At 40.4% G+C, this 22,846-nt stretch overlaps 1 protein-coding gene across 1 annotated transcript; it reads right to left on the bottom strand.

Moving 5' to 3' along the window:
* Nucleotides 1–3,223: 3,223 nt before the first annotated feature.
* On the bottom strand, nucleotides 3,224–21,637 carry LOC134209317 (retinol dehydrogenase 13-like). Its single transcript, XM_062685307.1, has 3 exons — nucleotides 21,407–21,637; nucleotides 21,072–21,338; nucleotides 3,224–4,025 (listed from the first exon to the last, which is right to left on the bottom strand). Exons 1-3 carry the CDS (start codon nucleotides 21,481–21,483, stop codon nucleotides 3,374–3,376), a joined length of 996 nt encoding a protein of 331 aa, XP_062541291.1. The 5' UTR covers nucleotides 21,484–21,637; the 3' UTR covers nucleotides 3,224–3,373.
* Nucleotides 21,638–22,846: the final 1,209 nt, after the last annotated feature.

Here is a 22,846-nt window from a genome sequence, read left to right on the forward strand (position 1 = left end):
GTACGAACCCAAAATTCAAATCCAATATTCCTATTTTAAGAACAAAGTTTTAATCACAATCAAACAATGGAGCACTTCCATAATAGAAAACCAAAATCAAACATTCAAATAACATATTCATTTCAAGTTTTTTTTTCTTTCAATCTCATCATCTTCAATGGCACTGCATTGCAACTGGTTCATGGTCTACTATTCACTTTAGTGTTCTATAGCATTTCCGCAGTTTTATTAATCGAAAGTTTTATTTATGCTTGCCATTGCATGATTATGTATCTCGTATGGCAGCACAATGAATACACTATGTTTCGAAGTCGATGTTTCCCATCCTATACAGTATCGAGAAACGATGTCGCCATCTTCAGATTAGCAAACCCATATCTTGTCCTTAAATTAATTTTCTGTTCACATTTTGAAATAATTTCCGTCTGACTAAATATATTTCACATCAGGATTATTTATTATTATCTTACTTACTATCAGCATTTTTCTGCGCATTTGCTTCTTTATTTGCAATTACATTCGATATTTTATTATACCTACACTATTAACAATTGGATGTCAAATCTGACAAGAATTATACTACCTGCAGCTGCATATTTGTCCCATCTCTGCTGGGTTTCCTATTCATATGGAACAGATATGCGATTACGGACAGTATAATCATTGGATATAAAAAGAGGGAAAGGATCTGCATTAAGAGTCTACATGGGCTGCATTGATCAAGGAAGAGAAGCTTCTGTTTTGAGACAGATTTGTTGTAAAAAAAATATTAACGTGTGGCAGTCTAATGCTGCAAGAAGAAGAAAACAACAGAAAAGATGGTATAAAAAAAGGCACGGGAAAAGCAAGAAAATCTTAAAACTAATCTCAAAAATTCTAAAGACAATTCAAATAAAAACGGTTAGCAGTACTGGGTTGTAAATTTCTCATTTATTTTTTTTATTTATTTATTTATTAAGACCGGAGTGACCTGTGTTGCACATAAGTCTTCTCCATTCAGCTCGGTCCATGGCTGCACGTCGCCAACCACGCAGTCTGCGGAGGGCCCACAAATCGCCCTCCACATGATCGATCCACCTTACCCGCTGTGCACCTCGCCTTCTTGCTCCCGTCGGATCATTGCCAAGAACCATTTTCACCGTATTACTGTCCGATATTCTGGCTATATGCCCGGCCCACCGCAGTATTCCGATTTTCGCGGTGTGAACGATGGATGGTTCTCCCAGCAGCTGATGCAACTCGTGGTTCATTCGCCTCCTCCACGTACCGTCCGTCATCTGCACGTCCGTCATCTGGTACGCAGCACTTTCCTTTCGAAAACTTCCAGTGCGCGTAAGTCCTACGAGCCTCGTCCAGGTCTCGTGTCCGTTGTAAATTACCGGTCTAATAAGCGTTTTGTAGATTGTCAGTTTTGTACGGCGGCGAACTCTTTTCGATCGGAGCGTTTTGCGGAGTCCAAAGTACGTAAGATTTCCCGCCATGATGCGTCTCCAAATTTCTCTGATGCTGTCGTTATCGGCGGTCACCAATGTACACGAATTCTTCAACCACCTCGATTTCGTCACCACCGATCGAAACTCGTGGTGGATGGCTTACATTGACCTCTCTTCCTATCATGTTCTTCGATTTCCACGTATTGATGACTAGCCCAATCCGCTTAGCTTCGCTTTTCAGTTCAATCAAAGTTAATTGCCTATTTCCGGGGATTAAACCACCCGACTTGGACGTTAATTTACAATGTTATGAAAACTCATATGTGAATATGTACGTTATGTTGAAGATATTGATTTGGAAAATGTATTGGAGGTAACCACTTTCCCTTCGATGGGACTCGAACCCATGACCCTACAGTACGCTAGACTGGTGCTTTAACCAACTAAGCTACGAAGGACCTCCGTCGGCCTTCGCAACCTAGCGGCTACTGAACGAGCTCGAGATTCCCAAATTGGACGCATAGTCAAATCACTCGCAATCCATTTCTCAAGCCAATACTTCCACATGTGTATTGTACACGTCCACATTAGAGGAGCGTGAGTATTTAGAATGTCTGGCGGCTATACACATTCTTCATCAGCAACGGTACTGATCAAGTGAGGTTGTGTAAGCTATTTGCCAGTCGGTCGTCAAGCTCAGACCCGACCGCATTGCGTAGGCAAGAGCACGCAACTCAAGTTCAGTTCAATCAAAGGTAATTGCCTATTTCCGGGGATTAAACGTACTGTAGGGTCATGGGTTCGAGTCCCATCGAAGGGAAAGTGGTTACCTCCAATACATTTTCCAAATCAATATCTTCCACATAACGTACATATTCACATATGAGTTTTCATAACTTTGCTTTTCAGTCTGATGTAGGCTTCCTCCATCCTCTCAAAGTTACGTGCCATAATATCAATGTCGTCGGCGAAAACAAATAACTGGACGGACTTCGTGACAATCGTACCACTCGTGTCAATCCCTGCCCTTTGCATTACTCCCTCCAAAGCGATGTTGAATAGCAGACACGAAAGACCATCACCTTGCCGTAACCCTCTGCGCGTTTCGAAGTGACTCGAAGGGACTGAAAATCAAACTACGCACATCACCCGATCCATCGTCTCCTTGATCAACCATATCAGTTTATCCGGAATTGTAAATTTCTTATATTGTATAGAAACCGCAACAATTCGATATTACATTATATGTACAATATAAGAAATATCAAACCACATACTGCTACTGTTTTCAATTAAATTGCTTGTAGATTATTGTGAAAAGTACTGAGTACTGTAAAATGCTTTTTAATGCATGTTGAGAGAAATCGACAACCGAGTTACATTTCAGTGAACCACAACCGCACTGCTTAAATATGCCCCTGGACCCCTAACATTTCTAGATAAAGAGCAGTTGGTCATTGCTATATTTGGTATTCTTCCAATCTTGTAGAAGTAATAAGTGAGTAATTCAATTTTTACGTAAACATAATATACTAGAAAGGCAAAAACAAATTCACAAAACCACCTCACTATAGAGGAAAAATGAGCGAAATTTGTTAGAGGAAGGGAGAGCCAAATGATCAAACAAAAATAGTATCTATCAAAGAGTGAACAAAACCATAGCTATAAATAACCATTGATTAACGATAACCATTATCTGATTTAGTATTACAACGTCAATGAACTATTGCAGTCATATCAGTCATAATAGAAAATTAAAAAAAATATATAATATCGGGAACTAAACCGAACAAAAAACAAAATTTTGTGTTAGTTTTCAACAACTTTTGTATATTTAATAACCCCATTTCCATTACAGTACCGCCTCCCGCTTACTCCTGCATATTTGCTTCACTAAAGATGACAATATCCTTATCATTCTTCAGCTTGACAATCCGCTGTCAGGAAACGGCAGCCGTTCCGGTCAGGGTTCCAGTCCACTTTTCGCTCACAGCCCACAACCATTTGGCCAGTCGATCATCCTTGGCCTGCTCGGCAACATCTTTCGGTGCACAGTCGCTAAAATACTGTCCGGAAACTTTTTCCAGGCTCGGATCCAGGGCGGCATAGAGCGAGGTCTGTGCACCCGATATTGGCGACTTTAGGAATGGCCACACGAATGGCTTGATGAGAAAACTCGAGAACCAGCTGTTGAAGAGACCCATGTGTCGCATCAGGTCTGTATCAACCACACCCGGATGCAGGGCGTTAATTGTGACCGCAGTGCCTTCCAGTCGTTTCGCCATCTCTCGCGTGAACAGCACATTGGCCAGTTTGCTCTGTTCGTACGCTTCGGCTGGATCGTACCTTGTTGTGCTGTTCAAATCAGCGGCGTTGATGATTCCCCGGGTATGCGCAATGCTGGACACCACCACGATTCTGCTAGGGGCGGACAGTTTGAGCAGGTCCAGCAGAAGATTGGTCAGCAGAAAGTGCCCCATATGGTTGACTCCCAACTGGAGCTCGATGCCCTCGGCCGTGAGGGTGCGTGGGCAACGCATTACTCCGGCGTTGTTGATCAGAACGTCCAATCGGTTCTGTTCGGTTTTGAATCTGGAAGGAAAGTACGTATTGAATTTGAATCAATTTTGGAGTCTTCTTAATTAAAAAAACAATCAAAATAGCTAAAGATGAAATTAAAATATCAAAAATGGCTAAATTAAAAAGATCAATCATATTTCATATCCAAGTTTTGAATAGATTCATGGGGAACTATCGATTCTGGATCTCTAAAATTTTGAGGCCGTTCTTGGACAGTGTTTCCTAATTTTTCAGCGATTTTATAAAGCCAAGAATAAAAACTCAGATTAATCCACCTAGCGTTGGTGGTGCCTTTCTCGCATTTAGTTAAGACACCAACCTTAAATGGGGTTTATATGGTCCGATGTACCATTTTCTTCCTAACTTTTAAACGCCATGACCGATCGCCATAAAATTCAATAGTGATCAACAAGGCTTTGTCCCCTGTCGAATAAAACTTGTTGCGAGAAAATCGGTTAAGGATTACTATACGAAAAGTTGTCTAATGTTTTTTATATATTTTGTGCACACACATACACACACACATACACACACATACATACACACGGACAGACAGACATGTGCTCAGTTTGTCGAGCTGAGTCGATTGGTATATAACACTATGGGTCTCAGAGGCTTCTATAAAAAGTTCGTTTTCGGAGTGAAATGATAGCCTTTCGGTACAACTTTGTTGTACGAGAAAGGCAAAAAGGTTATCAATCTAACTAAGAAGGCAGCTTCATACGAAACATTGATTACACTGGTCGATAGTACATTTGTATTCGCGATGCTAATGTGTTGCATTTGTAGTTCTCGACAAAAGATATTTTAGTTACAAGATAAAGATTGTCTCTTGTGTTCCCTTTGTTCTGCTGTCCGAAACATGTTGGGTATCGAACTGTCAAATCGTATGTATTTTTCTCTCATTGACATTGACATTTAGCACCCTATCTAAGATGTTCCGGATAGTGACGACAGCGACAATCTTTATCTAGTAACTAAAATATCTTTTTTTTTTTGACCTTTATTAGATTATTTGGTCACAAAGTAGAAAGGGGATCATCGCTTTGAAGGCGTTGAAATCACTTGCATGTTTGCATGATTGCATGTTCAGATAAGTTAAAATACTAAGTTATTACGATAATCTAAGTTATTATGATATCTGAATGTCCCCATGAGTGTTTTCAGGCAAAAATGGGCGTCTTAGGGGAAACTATAGGTAGGGTTTGTGTAAACTGTTCATCAGCATATAAGGATAAAAACATATGGAGACGCATGGTACATTTGTGCGATGATTCATCTTGTGACTAAACTATTTACGCAAATTTCATCTCATCCGTTTTATTAAATAAATTAACAAGTATGAAAGCATTTGTATGGAACTTGTATTATGGTAACCTTGAACCTAATTACATGTTGGAATGACCGAATACTGCGGTCAAGAAATCATCAAAATCATGATTTCAAACAGCAGGCTCTCGGGCATCGTCTAAGCGATTTTCACAATTCTTTCAAGGTTGTCTTATCCACCTCATCAAGTCTCCTGTACTTTGCTCGTTTGTTATATTTTTAGGGATCCTAATTTGTTTACGCTTGATCAGCTGAATCACCAAAACCAAAGTCAATATGAGTAAAATTTACCGATCAAGAAGAAACTCTAAACAGACATGGACCGAGCTTGTCCCTGCAAAGCTCTTGCGTATTATATTGGTTTGATGCAGATGTTCTAGGTTACCTAAATTGTTCAGGAGTTCAGATCAATTGGTCTACAAGGTCAACTACGCCTGGTATCCAATCAAAATCAACTTTGCAGGTCCATAAAAGTCCTAGAGCCCTTGTGTTCAACGTGCAATCAATATTAGTTTGATACAGATGTTCGCGGTTCTTCAGATTGTTCTGGAGTTCAGATCATTTAGTCTAGCCGATCAACTACGCCTTTAATCCAACTGGAATCAACTCAGCATACCCATACAAGACCCTTGAGTCCTTGCGAATTATGTGCAGTTCGAGTAAGTTTGATATTCGAAGTTCTCCTAATTGTTCTGGAATTCAGAATCAACCCAGCATATCCACATAAGTTCAGAGAGTCCTTGTGTATTATGTGCAGTTTAAAACAGATGTTCTAGACTTTCCTAATTAATCTGGAGCTCAGATCAATCGGTCTATAAGGGTAGCTATGCTAGATCTCCAATCGAAATCAACTCAGCATGTCTATATAAGTCCCTAAAGCCCTTACCTATTATATACAAAGCAGTTCAAATGAGTTTGATGCAGATAGTCTAGACTCTCCAAGCGGTTCTGAAGTTCAGATCAAATGGTCTACAAGGGCAACCACGCCTGGTATGCAATCGAAATCAACTTAAAATGGCCATATAAGTCCCTTGATCCCTTATCTATTAAATGACAACCAAATCAGATTCATGCAGATGTTCTAGGTTTTCCTAATTGTTCTGGAGTTTTGTTCAATTTGTTGGCCTGTTTTACTACCTCTGGTATAAAGCTAAAATACTTCAGCTATCCATAGAATTTCCTAGAGCCCTTACATATTATATGCTGTTTTTGTTAGTTTTATCCAGGCGTCCTAGGTTTTCCAAATCGTTCTGGAATTTATATCAATTAGTCTACAAGGTCAACACCCTTCTGGTATCAAACCGATAGCAACCCAGTACGCCTAACAAACAGTGTTGGGAAGAGTACAGTAAAGCACTATGATTGTCCAAATATTTACATTTTATCTGATTAAATTGCGTGCTTCGTACACATCAAGCCAATATGCCAAAACATTTACGGCAAAATTGTCACACTAGGTTTCTTTATCCACAGACCTTTTGTTTGTTGCTGCTTGAGAGTCTGGTGTCGTTTATCCACACATCATTTACATGAATTTTGTTTTTCCAGCTCGTGTGTTTGCGCCGATTTTGGTTTGATACCAGAGTTTGATTTTGGTTTGAAACCAGGCGAAGTTGACCTAGTAGACCAAGTGATCTGCATTCCAGAACAGTATGGAACATCTGCATCGAACTAATTTGTACTCCACATAATACGCAAGGGCTCTAGGGACCTGTGGTTGAACTTGTAGACCAATTGATCATAATTCCAGAACAATTGGGAAAGCCTAGAACATCTGCATCAAACCTATATAATACGCAACAGCTTTAGGGGCTTGCAGGGACAAGCTCGTTTGATTTCCGTTTTGAAGTTCTTCTTGATCAGTTAATTTTACTCATATTGAATTTGATAAAGCGAAATTTTCTACATTTTAAATAACTGTATCCGTACAAGCATAAACAAATTAGGATCCCTAGAAACTTTACAAACTAGTAAAGTACAGGAAACTAGATGAGGTGGATAAGACAACCGTGAAATAATTGCGAAAATCGCAGTCTGCGATGAAGTCTAGTCTTCGTTATAACATTGCACGACGCAAAAACTATTCGTTTTCTTCGCGCTGCATGGCTACCAGGAAGATCGTCGCGCCGCCAAAAGTTATGACGATTTCCGTCGTCACTTCTTCACATAATTGATTGCAAGTCGTTATAGAAGTACTGGTTAAAAACATAATGGCGTCTCAAATGAACAAATATAACGCCTTCATATGCACATAGCATTATTACAAAGGATTAATAGAAATCTTCGCACGACGCGACAGCTACGTGATGAACTTATTATTACTTACAAAATAAAAAATCGCAGGATTAAACTCTTAAAAAAATCGCAAGCCAGCTGTCGCTTGAAGAATAATGGTACGGGAAGGAGGGGCAATATGCCCTAGCTAAGCATAGACTGCTTTTATGCCTTAGCTTTAACGATTTTCATGGGTGTTTCTACCTTATGCTAGCTGATGCCATATTGAAACTAAAAAAAATCTTAAAATGATAAAATTCACATTTCAAAAAAGTGGTGATATTTCGTTGCCGGAAAACTCATGAGGCAAGACGCCTTTTAGCCGGCAGCTCTTAGGAAACAACGTACCACGCGTCTGCACATCAGCATTCTGGTATGGACAGTGCATGGACGAGTGCATTGCAGGATAGTTCCACTAGGGCGTTTTGCCTCGCCGAAATGTTAGATGTTTCATTAAAATGTGGAAAATTTCAGTTTTTCCTACAGTCCTATCTATTATTTTGACACTTTTTTCGCCTAACCCACATAATTTCACGTCTAGTTTTATTAAGGCTATCTCAAACATGGTAAATATAAGTGAATACCCGAAAGTCGTTTTGCCCTGGGGGGGGGGGCGTTTTGGGGCCTCTTCCCCTATGAAGTCTTCGTTCTTCTATGTCGTCAAGATGATTTGGTTGCACGACGAAAGCTAACGTCGTGCGCGTTATCGACGGTGCGATGTACAGAGATCTGATTTCATTGCGTTTGGCATTTCGGAATCTATCCTTTACACAGAGCTCTAATCAGTCAGAGGGTTTAGCAGATCCATTAAATTCGTATCCGCTTCTTTCCTAATTAATCAGCGCTCTGGAGCTTGGAGACTCATGTCGGCGACATTGAAACCAACTTAGGATTGAGTTACGTTTTTATCATTTACTCCATTGACAATAACTCCATCCAAAAGGGGCAAAAAGTGGGTCATCTAAAAGCAAATTATAGTCGTTCCACACTCTTGCGACCATCACTCATAAGTATCTACAAGAATAGTAAGAACTAGAGCACAGTGTGGTAGATCTTACTCAGTAATGCACCACGTAAAGGTGTCTACCCAGCATTACGGAAAAAGCTTTGCTTAGATTCGATTGTAGCCGTTCTCGCGCGCCAGTAATTATTTTCTCAGTTACCAAAATGAGGCTTTGCACAACTCAACCATTCGCAGACGCAACGCAGAAAACCGATTGATTATACCGTGCTCCTCTAGCAAAAATATACTATTTTTAAATATACATTATGGTTGGCAATCATTAATTCCGAACAGCTTGTAGATCTAATATTACCCACCACATTCTTCCGCTTATCGGTTCTTGAAGTTCATAATTACAGACCCATTCGATTTTGCCCACACGCTCGGTACATTTATGTAGCCCAAATCTAATGGTTTTTGTTTTGCATGATACTTCAGATCGATCCATCCGAGCCTCGTTGGGTGCCCCAGGCAGCACAGCCATCTCTCCAGTGGTTTCAAACATTCTGGCCGGTATGAAGGTAGTAAGACGGAGATTGGGAGTCGGGAAAGAGTGGAACCGACTGGAGGAACTTGAAGAGGAGAATCAGCGAAGGATCTTGGAGCTAGAGCGGAAGAGAATTGCCCGCCGGAAGAAGATGTTAGAGAGAAGATCAGCTCTGAAGATAATCATCGATCTGGACGGGAGCGATGGGGATTAGGTGTCGACGCTGACGATTTTCCAGAGTTAGGGGATGGCGCGAAGGCTGATGTAGCAGAAGGTGAACTGGAAGATCTGTTTCCGAGAAAGCTTCGGAGCAACGTGAAGCCACCGAATCCACGCAAGGCAGAGGTAAAGCGGGGTACGGACAGATGTTATGCTGGAATACCCGACGTCAGTCTTCCAAGACCATCGTTTGAAAGAAAAGTTATTGCTCATTTATCGGAGGATGAGTTCGATGTCATTCAGGAGAGAGTCTCCACGAGAGTGAAAGCGACGGAGATAGGACCATCTCGTCTTCAGATTGCGTCGAGGTAGGTGTTTCCGAGAAACTTGCCAAAGTTTAACGGTGCCGCCGAAGAATGGCCAATTTTTATTAGTGCGTATGAGCAGGCGAACAAGTCGTGTGGTTTTACCAATGCCGAGAACCTAGTCCGTCTGCAAGAAGCTCTCCAAGCCAAGGCGTTGGATGTAGTACGAAACCGTCTTCTCTTACCTGAAAATGTACCGTTGATCATTGAAAAGCTACAAAGAGATTCGGGAATCCAGCAAGATTGACTTACAGGATCCAGGAATTGGAAGGACCTAAATCTGAAAGCCTAGAGTCGGTGATAGAGTTTGGGAGTGCTGTTGAAGAATTCACACAGCATCTCAAAGCTGCGGGATTGGCTGATCATCTTAAAAATCCTATTCTGATGCAGAGCTTGATCCAGAAGTTACCTTCGTACTACGCCATGGAGTGGGTGGAGTATAAGCGACGCGCGCAGTCAGTTGATTTGGAAACCTTATTACTGCTGGGACTCCCTCTGAGCTCCGCTACCAGCTGTGGCCCTCTGAACACTGTTTTAGGGTCGGCTCGGATACCGATCGGGAATGCAGAAGACACTATACTCACTATTCACAGTATTTATTCTTTGCTCTGGTACTTACAATAGTCTGTGTGTGTGTTCGTGTATGGTTGGGCCGGCCGGCGAAGGGCTGCGATGGGGAAACATACGATGACGTTCGCTCATCCGAGATGGGGGCGAGCTGGGGAGGGTGTTTCGGCTTGCTTGGTGGGTTATCAGTCGGTGTTGTTTGGGCTGCGGTTCCCACGCGGTCGATCGAAGTGAGAGGGCGACGCCGGAGACTACAAGCAGCGTGCTACTGGAGAGCGCTGCCGACGGGAAGGTGGCACTATCGTCTGAACGCCTATGGTGATTGCAGACACTGCGCCCGAAGGGGGTGGCAAGCGGGTAAATCGCAGTCAGTCCAGGTTGTTCGTCGGGTCTCGTGCTCTACACGTGCTCTGGGATCGCCGTGCCTCAAATATCGACTTTTCCGCCCGAAGCAAGCTATTCCGGAGCTTTGGCGAGTAAAACCAATGGGTCCTGGTTGGATGGAACGAATAAGGGGGTCCTAGTATTGGGCTTATGAGTTCTTGAGCTTAGCTGTTTAATCGTACCTGATTCCTTGCTATAAAACTCTTCTTCTACTTTCTTTCTTTTCCACTATATTTAACTTTGAACTCTTCTCAAGAAACTTGCACTGTACGTCTAGTAACTTTGCTGGTCAACGTGGAAAGAACGAAGCTCCAAAAGGACTATGTTCGGACCCCCCTTTTCCTATTTTCAATAGAAAATATCCCTTTTCATTTTCCACTCTTTCCATATCGTATCAATATTTCCCTTCAGCTCCTTCATCCATTGTGAGAGTTTTTTGTAAAGTGTATGTGAAATGTAGGTATACATTTGATTTAGCCGTTTACAGAACATGTTTTTAGGAAATACATTTATTTATAAATTGGCGATATCATATATTTAGATTATTCCTAGTCAACAATTATGCTTATCGGAGCATCCTATTAATTATGTATCATCAATTAGAATCAAATAAGAATCATTAATTTATTGTTTCGAAATATCTCATTGTATTGAATGCATTCATACCGAGCAGTAGTATGACATTGAGTTGCTATTCTGCTTGATTGAGTTCTCGCTCCACTCTCTTGCTGCTTAGGCCTTTCTCTTAAGGTGAAACTACCTAAACGGTAACAACCTTCGGGGGCTTTATGGAAGGTCTTGTGGAAAAGGCGCTTGAAGCTACCTTTGAGAAGGCGGAGGTACAAGAGAAGGCCAAGAAAAACGATAAGCCGAAAGTAAAAGGATTCGTCCAAGCAACAGGCGGAGGAAATATTTCGTTGAGCAGTCAGCCATATCTGTCGGATGCGGTGAGGAAACCGGAGCAATCGTTTCAACCACGTTATCGGGATGTAGAATGCTCCGTGTGCCGAAAATCAGGACATTTCGGACGAAACTGTCCGGAGTTCGTGCAGCAAAGTGTCGATGAACGGTGGAAGACGGTAGAGCGGCTGGATCTCTGTCCGTGTTGCATGTACGATCACGGGGAGCGGCCATGTCGTATAAGGAAGCGCTGTACGGTAGAAGGTTGCCCAGAATTTCACAATCATTTGTTGCACAGTGGATCTGGGTCAGATTGTAGAACGCTGGAGGTTCAATGCCACAGTCATCGTCAACTGAATCCAACGGTGTTCTTCCGAATGGCTCCAGTGACCCTGTACAATGGATGGAGAAAAGTCGATACCCTAGCAACAATCGAAGATTGTGAAGATCAAGATTGCCGCCAGAGGATCTATGAAGCTGTTTGATCTAGTCGATGCTCGGACAGTCCAGAAGTTACAGCTTCCCTCCCAGCAAGTGAGGGCAGAAGATTTTGAAGATTTCGATCATTTGGATGATCTGGAAATTCCTTGCTACGGCGAAGCATCTCCACAGGTGCTCATAGGAATTGACAATTTGCACCTGATAGCTCCACTTGAGTCGAAGGTTGGAAAGTCGGGAGAGCCCGTAGCTGTTCGTTCCCAACTCGGTTGGACTGTGTATGGTCCTCGTCCGAGAGAATAGGAGCAAAAGTGAGACTGCCCGGAGAGCAAAGATTGCGGCGGAGTCGCACAAAGCCTAATTGAACGAGAGGCAGGGTCTTCAGCGTGTATAGGGAAGCCGCCTGGCAAAGCAATGGGTGAAAGTTCTGGAGAAGGAGGAAGGTATGTGAATGTCGAATGTTCAGTACCACATTCGTATGTAGCGGAGCTACAACAAGCCGAAGGCTAGTAAATAGTTATGAGTAAACCATGCGCAGCTGAGAGCTGCCACAGGGTTTACGGGTGGGGGAATGTTTCCGTGGGTAATTCCGACGGCCCTGAAAGGGTGAATGATGCGAACGCGACCGACCTAGGATGCGGCGAACGCGTTTCGTTTTGTTGTCACTTAGCGTCGCCGCAGCACATACAGTGCGGGACGGCCACAACAAGAGCAAAAAGGAATGAAGGAAGATGGTTTTTTCTCCATCGTATATGAAATTGGTGTATGATTGTATAATTGTGAAAGATTTAATATCATTGCTGTAACGAAGCCTTTGTATCGAAGTCCCTGTTTCGTCATCGTATTGCATAAAGCATATCACCGTTCCTTACCAATCGTCCGCTAGCCTATAGAGATAGAGAGCAGAAAGAGGCTAGTTGCTGTGGGGGAAAACTAGATTGTATTTTTATTGTATTGTTTATATGTTCAATTATTAATGAAAAATATACTTTTAGTTGAGTTCGTTCACCAACCCACTTGAGATCGTTTTCTTGCACCCGGAAGGTGTAACAACACCATTTTTGGAAAATGGCGTATACGTCACTTTTTCAGATTACAACAGATGAACGCGTACGTTGGTTTAGATATTTAAGGACATTTAATTTAGACATGGGTGCGGCCAAAATGGTGGCTCCGGTGACGAACGAAGAGTTACTCGCGGTGGCCAAATCCCTGGTAACGAACAAAGCTCCAGGGCCTGATAGAGTTCCGAACAGCGCTCTCAAGGCTGCAATCATAGCGAACCCGAACATGTTCAGGCTAGCTATGCAGAGATACTTTGATGAGTGTAGATTCCCCGAAAGATGGAAAAGGCAGAAATTGGGGTTGTTGACGAAGGCCGGGAAGCCGCCGGGCGACCCAACGGCGCATAGACCAATCTGTCTTATAGATACGACGGGCAAGTTGCTAGAGAGGACCGTCCTCAACAGGCTGACCACGTATTCGAGAGGGTACGAACGACCTGTCTACCAACCAGTTAGGTTTTCGGAAGGGTAAGTCCACGTTGGACGCTATTAACTCCGTAGTAAAAACCGCCGAGATAGCGATCCAACAGAAAAGGCGAGGTATTCGATACTGTGCGTTAGTGACACTTGATGTGAAGAACGCATTCAACAGCGCAAGCTGGGATGCCATCGCGCTCTCGTTACACCGGCTTAGCCTGACGGTGGGCCTGTACCGGATTTTGGAAAGCTATTTCCAGAACCGTGTACTATTATACGAGACCGATGCCAGTCAGAGAAGCGTACCTATTACCGCAGGAGTTCCGCAAGGTTCAATACTGGGCCCGGTATTATGGAACCTTATGTATGACGGGGTTCTGAAGTTCCCTCCTGGTGTTAAGATCGTCGGCTTCGCCGATGACGTAACCTTAGAGGTCTACGGGGAGTCAATTCCCGAGGTAGAACTGACCGCAGCACACGCGATCAGCACGGTGGCGGATTGGATGAGCGCTAGAGGCCTGGAGCTCGCTCAACATAAGACGGAGGTGGTTATCGTCAACAACCGCAAGTCGGTTCAACATGCAGTGATTCACGTGGGTGAAGTCGCGATCGCATCAAAGCGGAGTTTGAAGCTCCTTGGGGTCGTAATAGACAACAAGCTGACCTTCGCCAGCCATGTCGATTATGCTAAATTGCTTCCTAAACAATTTTTTATACTTCCAAAATGTGTCGTTGGTTGATGATAGGCTGCTGAACCTAATTGGCGCTGTAGGCATAAAACACGCTGATAAATTTTCACTCAATATGGACATGAAAACAGTTTTTGTTACAAAAACTTTTTTTCCTTAAATATGTCACAAGAACATTATTCCCAGAAAAGTTAGATAATTAAAATACCTATCTGCAGAAAAAATTTCATCGATTTCTGAGATGAGGTTTTTTGTAATATCGATTCTAATTTTAAAAACTAATTTCAGTTGCGGGATTTCGGTTTTTTATTTTTAAATATTTACTTCTGGGAATTTCAGGACAGTCCGCTATACAACACTTTTTTGTAAGTCTTGTCATTTTAGAGTTACATCGATTTATAAAAAAATCCATGAAAAAAAATTAGACCCTCATCAAATGTTACTCTTGACATTTTTGAAAAACTAAGTATGCAGAGTGGCTTAGAAATACCATATCTTTATGCCCACCAAGTTTCATTCGATTATGAGATGGTGCTGCCAACCGCTGGTCGAGTTGGCGCGAAATTCGTCTAAAGGTAGGTGGACCCACCGGCTGATACCTAACATATCGAGCTGGGTGGAGAGACCCCTTGGGAAGTTCACTGCCATCTGACACAATTCCTGTCAGGTCATGGCTGCTTCCGGCAGTACCTCCACGGGTTTGGGCACGCGGAGAGCCCCGTCTGTCCTGACCGCCCAGGTGTCGACGAATCTGCAGAGCACATACTGTCCGTATGTTCTCGTTTCGACGTCGAAAGAAGAGCTATGCTAGACGTTTGCGGTCGGGACACAACCCCGGATACCCTTATCCAGAGGATGTGCCAAGCGATGGAGAAGTGGAACGCAGTTTCGACTGCAACCACTCAGATTGCCTGCAGCTTGCAGATAATCTGGCGCGCCGAGCAGCAGTCGACAAGCATGACTAACTTGTGATTGGTTAGTTATAGCGAAAACAGGCTGAGCGCGGGGAAGTGAATGAGAGTGAACGAGGCATGGCAGAAGAGTGACCGCATAGGTGTTAGTATGGACTGCATATGCCGAGGTAGGAGGGTCGTAGCGTAGAACTGTTGGTATCTATCGCTATTGACACCTAGAGGCATGGCAGAGGTGAGTAGAGTGAGCATCCAAGTCAGACTCGCGTGGCATGTTAGAGGTGAGCACCCAAGTCAGACTCATATGGTATGTTAAGGGCGAGCACCCAAGTCAGACTCGCATGGAATGTCAGAAGTGAGAACCTAAGTAAGTCCCACATGGTGTGTCAGGAGGAGTGGCAGGGTGTGCTAGAGTGAGCACCCAAATAAGGCTCAGATTTGTGTGCTAGAGTGTGAACCAGGTGGTAGGGTAAGCTTCCAAGTTAGTCTCACATGGTGCGTAAAGGGTGAGCACTCAAGTTAGACTCACATGGTATGTCAGTGGTGAGCATCCAAGTAAGACTCATGTGGTGAGTCAGAAAAAGTGTGAGGGTGTGCAAAGGGTGTTAGAGAGGGCACCCAAGTAAGACTCATATGGGATGAGTACCTGTGTGAGCGTGAATGAGTGAGTACATTAAGTACTGCCTATCCCCCAGAAGTAATGCTGGGAGGAAGCTCCAGGGGAAACCAGGGTATTAGTAGAGAGGGTAACTCAAGTAACCTTCTGTTGCTTGTGTGTTGCTACCATTGCCATATTTGTTCTCCACAGACGTTTGTTTATTCAGTTCATTTTTTTAAATGCTTACACATCAAATTCATGTCAAAATAATCCTGCACAAAAATGAAAATATTGCTCAAACGGCATAAATTATTAGCAAACAAAAGCAAAAGTGTCCAACTAGGAACGTTTCTCGATCGAATGAAACCAGTTGCACTCCAATCGGTCAAATCGTTTAACGTATATGAAACGCGTTTAACAAAAAAAAATCCCGGGGCTACATACATACATACATACACACACAGAGTCTGAAATTTGCTCAGTTCTTTGAGCTGAGTCGATTGGTATATAACACTATGGATCTCCCAGCTTCTTATCAAAATTTGGTCTTTGGGGCCATCCAGAAACCACGTGGTCATATTTTTGAAGATTTTCAACCCCCCCCCCCCCCCCATGTGGCTTATCGTGGTCATTTGGCAGACCCCCCCCTCCCCCCCCCCTATGACCACGTGGTTTTTTTCAAGTACAAAAATTTAAAAAAAAACCTTATGTAACTAAAACATATGGTTAATTCGATCAATTTTGAAGATGGACAATTTCAATTGATTCAAAATTAAACTAAACCCAACATGGAAATTATAAATTTTCATGAAGTCGAAAATTTTGATTATGTTATCATGTTGTAATGTGTATCAGGTATTAGGATATCTAGAACTCGCATACCTTCAATGCATCAGGAGGATACAAAAAATGTGGGCTCATGAACATCTCATAAAATTTCGAGAAAAATTTATAGTGGTTTAGAAATTTTCCAAAACATCCCTTTTTTATTAGTGTTTTTTTGAATAACTATAAAGTTCATCACTGAATATCCCTATAGATTCCTTAGAGTATTTGGGACCTTCCATAGCTCTGGAGCTACTGGAAATTCTTAAGATATTAACCTCAGCGAAGCATCTGAACTGAACTTATACAATGAAAGGCTTATCAGAGAATCACAAAGTTAATATGTAATATTAGAGATGCAAATGAAACCTCCTACTGTTGTTTCTTTTGAGTAGCATTCCTGTAGAAATTTCAGTATTGTTTTCAGAATCATCAATATTAGAAATAAATAATTATTAAATATTTTTTTTTAATTGTTCATTGCTAATATTGATTTATTCATGAAAATTTTGTATTTTCCGTTGAACATTTTGATTTCTTTATGGAAAATTCTTGTTTCATAATTGCAATTTTTGCTTTTACAAGTGCTAATTTATTATTGTTGTGTGTATTATTGTTCTTTATTGGCAATTTCCTATTTTATTATGGAAAATTTCTATTTTTCTCTACTAAAGAAATTTTAAATCCAGAGCTGGCTCATCTCTCAAAATTTCTAATTCTTCATTGAAATTTTATTTTGATATCGACTCGTGGAAGCAAATGATGCCATACTAGAAATATTTTCTCAGTCACTCTGATGGTTCTTTGGAATCATTTTCCAGGAACTTCTATTCCACATCTCGAATATGCTTCAGTCAATGGTCCTTTCATAAGCGACTCATAGAGAAATGGATGTATTATAGACCAATTGTTATTTTGGAGTTCGGATCATTCGATTTATCCAATTAACCAACTTATGAATGATGTATGATATAATATCCCAGTAGGTCCATTGGGTTGATATGACTTCAATTATTATTTATACAATCTACTACAGACTTTTTTTGGTTATACAAAACGTCCAAAACGTAATGTTTGAACTACTTGATCATTCAAGTCCGTAAACCCAGTGCTTCTAAGGCCCTACAAAACAGTTTGCGAACATACCTCATAGTCATTGCGCAACTTGCTGTTGACTCAAGATAATTTTGGGTACCTTGTCTCTTGAATCTCATGTTAATGGAAATTAGGGTCATATGCTTATTTCATCGGATTGGGTATATACCGATGATGAGAACATTGCAAATGTCTTGATTGATCTAGTAGATTCGTGGGTTGAACTTGAGAGCATTTTGAAGTACCTTGAGCATCTCGTGTTCCTGAATATTAATCACTGGCTTAACCTTCAGGATGACCCATCTTATTTGACCACCCATCTGTTTAGAATGATTCAAACATTTAAACTTTATTTACACGCTCTTAGAATCGAAATCTTCCCAAGGTTTTGGATATCTGAGTTTTCATGATCAGTCAAATTTGAGCTCCCATATTTTTTCTGTAAAGCCAATATCTAGATGAACAATTTTACAAAAAGGCCAAACAGAAAATGATGGCCTAGCTTTCTTTTGTGATTTTATAGACAATCTAAAACGCTGGGCATATATGACCCTTCATTCCTGAAAGGGTTGAGATTTGTTTTAGAATTCAATTTCATGCGTTATTATAACACCACTGCAACTTTTTTTCATATCGCAGGAATCTCCTTAGTTCTTATTTAGAATTTCATGTTAATTTTTTAAATGCAAGCTTCTCTATGTCATAACCTTTTCATGCGCACTACTTGAATTTTGTGCATTTAGAACATTTAGGTGCATTATTAATTTTTTTCGATCAATTATGATAATTATTCAATATCATAAAAACTAGGCTTCTTAAGCCTAAATTATTGTCTACATTTATTGCTTAGATTAATTTTAATTTCCAAGATCTTCTTAATTTTCAAGAATAATTATTCTGGAGTTGCAAGGGAAACCCTTCGGAATATTGATAAGAAATTTTTCGGAGTCTCCCCGGAAAATTTTTAGAATTTCAACGACATTTTTTCAGACATTCCGAAAAATGGTCGGTAGAAAATTTTAAGAACTAGAAGAATCCGTAGAAGGATCCGAAATGCATATTTACGATGAAAATTCAATAAACATCAAATTCGAAGAATTTCAAGTATAAAAATCCAGCTTACTTTTTGCAAAATTTCTAAAGATTTTTTCCAAAATCCTGGGCAACTTTAATGAATCTTCAAAGGAAATTCTCCTAAATTTTGATTGGAATTTTTTTTCGTTTCCCAAAAGAAATTCTTAGAAATTTTCAGCAGTTTTTTTTTTTAATTTCCAAAAGAAATTATTCGGAATATGCCAAAATATTTCCGATGGCAATTCCTGAGATTTTCCTGTAGAAAATCGAAAAAAGTTCATCTGAATCACAAACAATGAATTTCCCGAGGAAATTCCGATGTTTTTACAAGTGGAAATAACGAAAAATTGTACTTTTGAAGTACTTGTGAAGGTTGTACTTTTGAAGCATTTCCAGTAGGAATTCCTTAAAAAATTAAATCATTATTTTAAAGATTTTCTGATGTGTAAATTCCTTAAACTTTCTAAATCATGTGCATCTATGCATGGTAAAGATTTAAAGCAATGTTTAGCTGAACCTACAAAGAAATCAATTCTTCCTGAAGAAGAATGAATTCCGATGAAATTTTGAAATGATTTCTGGTTCAAGAGTGGAGAATTCTAAAGATTTATTGTTTGAAAATCCAAAGAATTTTTTGAAGGTAATCCATAGACTCTTCCGTGGAAATTCTAAATAATGCCTCGAATAAAAAATATTTGGAAAATTTGAAAAAATGTGATAGAACTCACAACGAGCGTAAAAATGTATAACGAAAAATTTTCATTTCAAAATTCCATAATTGAAAAAAAAACAATGGAATATCAAAGTGTTTTATGTGACATTGGCTCCATATTCCAACTGGAAGTTGGTCTGCTTTCAACTTCATATTCTATTTATATTCTATTAGCATTTCCTCAGTTATAAATTGAAAGCTTTTATATGCCAGCCATTGCACGATTATATATCTTGTGTAGCAAGTACGATGGATACACTCTACCTAGGGTGTCGACAATGTTTCCCACCCGAAAACATCCTAGACAGGAACGAGAATCAAACTCGTCATCTCCGGATTGGCAATCCTACGCCTTTGCTCGCAAGGCTAACTGGAGACTGAACATTTTGAAGTGTTGAATGTTCGAAAAACTTCTTTTGTAAATGAAGAAGAATTTCTGGTGAAGATTCGGAAGAATTTGTCGAAGAAATTCATTAGAATGTTTTTCCACCGAAAATTATATGTATTTCCCACAGGACTGTTTTTAATTTTCAGACAGAATTCACATGGAATTTTTTTCGGAGTTTTAAGGAAAATTTTTCGGAATTAACACTGGAGATGTTTTGTTTTTGTTTTATTACTAATTTGTAGCAAAATTCACAAGCAAAATTTTTCAGAGAGAATTGTTTAAAAAAAAATCTGAATGCCAGAACTTTATCAGGATTGTATGAAGTAATGTCAAAGTTTTTACAGGAAATTTCTTTACTTGATTTTTCCTGAATATCCACAAAAAAATTCTTTTGAATTTTTCTTCTTAAGATTTTTCTTGGATTATTGTAAAACATAACATTTTTCAAAATTGTAGCTGTAGTCCGCTGATGAAAAAGTGTCGGCGGCGTGATGCCAAAACCATCTGCGGCGGATTTTTTTAAAAATATTTTCCCATTTTTCCTACCCAAATTTTTTTGTGGAAATTGAGACTGAATCGCAATCTGTTTTTTCGTTTATTTATGTATGGATATAGGACCTTAGGCTAAGATGATCAAATAATGCAGATATGCATCGGCGTTGCGACCGACGCTGCGTTATCGATTTTCATGCGCACCTACGTCTTTTTAACGCTGAGTTGAAAAGACGCTACGTGGGCATCGGCCCTTAGATGCGCTTTGCGTTTAATATTTAATCATTAAATTTTAATGATTTGTATTTTTACACCGCTATTGTTATTCACCAAAAGTTTTTCGTGTAAAAAAAACCACGTGGTTCGAGAGCAACACCCCCTCCCCCATGTGGCTTATCGTGGTCATTTGCCAAACCCCCTCCCCATATATGACCACGTGGTTTCTGGACGGCCCCTTTGGAGTAAAATTATAGCATTCTGGTACAAGTTTGTTGTACGAGAAAGACAAAACCTACTACATGCTACTACCATATACCTCAATGCCAATCAACCAGTATGCTTTTTAGAGCGATTCGAAAATCCATTTGTATATGTAGACACTCTTTAGTACTCTTTAGATTCTACAGATTTTCTTCAGGTTTTACTAATCGATGTTTTTATGCTGAAGCTAGTATAGAAAACCTTATAGCTAAGAACTGCACTTCAAAATAATCTTTGTTCAGTTTCCATATAAATACAATACCGTGCTTTAATATTATCAAATTAAATTCTTTAAACAGTTTCAGTAGCACTCTTTTTATAAACTGTCAATAATTACCAGATAATAATATTTGCTTTGAATCATAATTTTTAAAAACTTTTCCAGCAAAAGTTCGAACTATACTCACTGGTTCACAAACTTCCGCACCGATTGCAGCGAGCTCAGATCGCACTCCCGACAGAACACATTGGGGTTCTTTGTTTCCAGCACTACATCCTGGCGTGCTTCTTCGCACTTGGCCATGTCCCGGCAGGCCATGTAAACATGGGCCCCACGATTGGCCAGACCCATGACGGTTTCCTTACCGATGCCGGTATTGGCTCCGGTCACGATTACCACTTTACCATCCGCTCGGACATCCTTACGCACGAAGCGGGCACCTTGCATGTAATCCCTAAAATAAAGAAGTTTCACATGGAGTGATGTTTCGTAATCGGATCTCCAAATTGGAGCTTCATTCACTTCAGCAGAGCTGCGCATCCTGCTATCGTTCCAACGGCGCTGAGCCCAAGCACTATCTTGCTTCGAAAAAAAGACATTTTTCACTTTTATCGAGTTCACCTTTCAATTACAAACACTCAACACATGATTTTTGAAAGATTCACCAGAATGTTAAACTTTTGTGCACACTCTTTCCATTTCGGAGAGGAAAAATCGATAATGTTTATATCACGAAGACTGACATTTCACTGAAGATTGAAAGAACACGTGACCGAAACCGACTATAAACAAGAGGCGAACTGCAACGACGCTCCACCGTCGACATGAAGCCTGGATACGTGCAATGAAATGTTTCCCATACTGGTTTGAAGTATGTATATATTATTCAAAAACTTCTTGTGTTATTGCAACGTTTAACTATTGTCAATTTTTAACAGAATCATGAATTGAGAAATCAATATTAGATATATGTAGGTACATCTCATTCGTCTTACTAAAATATTTGAACCCATCAAACTTTCTCAGCTTGTGAAATATTTCCATGGGCTGAATTTCATTCGAATCCAGATGAGCACCCTGTCGCAACGAAGCACTTCCCAATACAGACACACCACGCACACTACAGTTATTTACTCGCCGTCCCGCATCATCGAGACGTCACCCGCTCGCCACACAAAATACCGCTGCTCAACGAGCGACGAGACGTCAGCTTTGAATGTGTGCGGTAGAACAGAATGAACTTCAGCGTCGAGCCCGAAGAAAGCTAATGAATGAATTTTTGCTTACGACGAGGCAGCGGACGCTCCCACACAACAGCAAGAACAAGACGTTGCACAAAGGAAAACTTAACTGACCAAAATTAGTTCATGACCTCCGTTTTTACTCTGTTTCATTATTCGATCGTCACCTTTTATTTCAGTGGAGAAAAAAAGCAAATTTAAAGTTACAAATTTAGTCATTTTAAAACAGTCCTCCTAGCCTGCTTACTATCAAGGAACACAGAAAAATTTTGATAATTTGATTTTTGATCTGTAGAAGCGGGCCGAAGCACAGCGAGAGAGGCAACAAAAAAAAAGAGCCAGAGACGAACAGCATACTACTGAGAATAAGTTATTATTTTAAATATGTCATTTATAATTGTTTGCTAATGCAAAAAAATTTTATCTTATACTGAAGTGTTAAAACTATACAAGGATTAAACTATAAACAATTAGCTTAGGACATCCAACAAGTTATAAAACAGCACTCCGATAAAACGGTCATATTAAAAATAAGCTACATCTGACATACCCAACAAACAATTTAGGCTGAATAAGCTAAATTTTCAGTTGAAGAAGACTATTTTTGATTGAATAAGCGCTCTATTAGCTTTCAATGTTTGTTGGGTACACTAAAACAAACACAAGCTGTACTTAGGATCGGGGATTTAAAAGAAAATTTAGATGACCGAGTATGGGCAAT

Source organism: Armigeres subalbatus, chromosome 2 (genome assembly GCF_024139115.2).
Source record: "Armigeres subalbatus isolate Guangzhou_Male chromosome 2, GZ_Asu_2, whole genome shotgun sequence".
Classification (NCBI taxonomy): Eukaryota; Metazoa; Arthropoda; class Insecta; order Diptera; family Culicidae; genus Armigeres; species Armigeres subalbatus.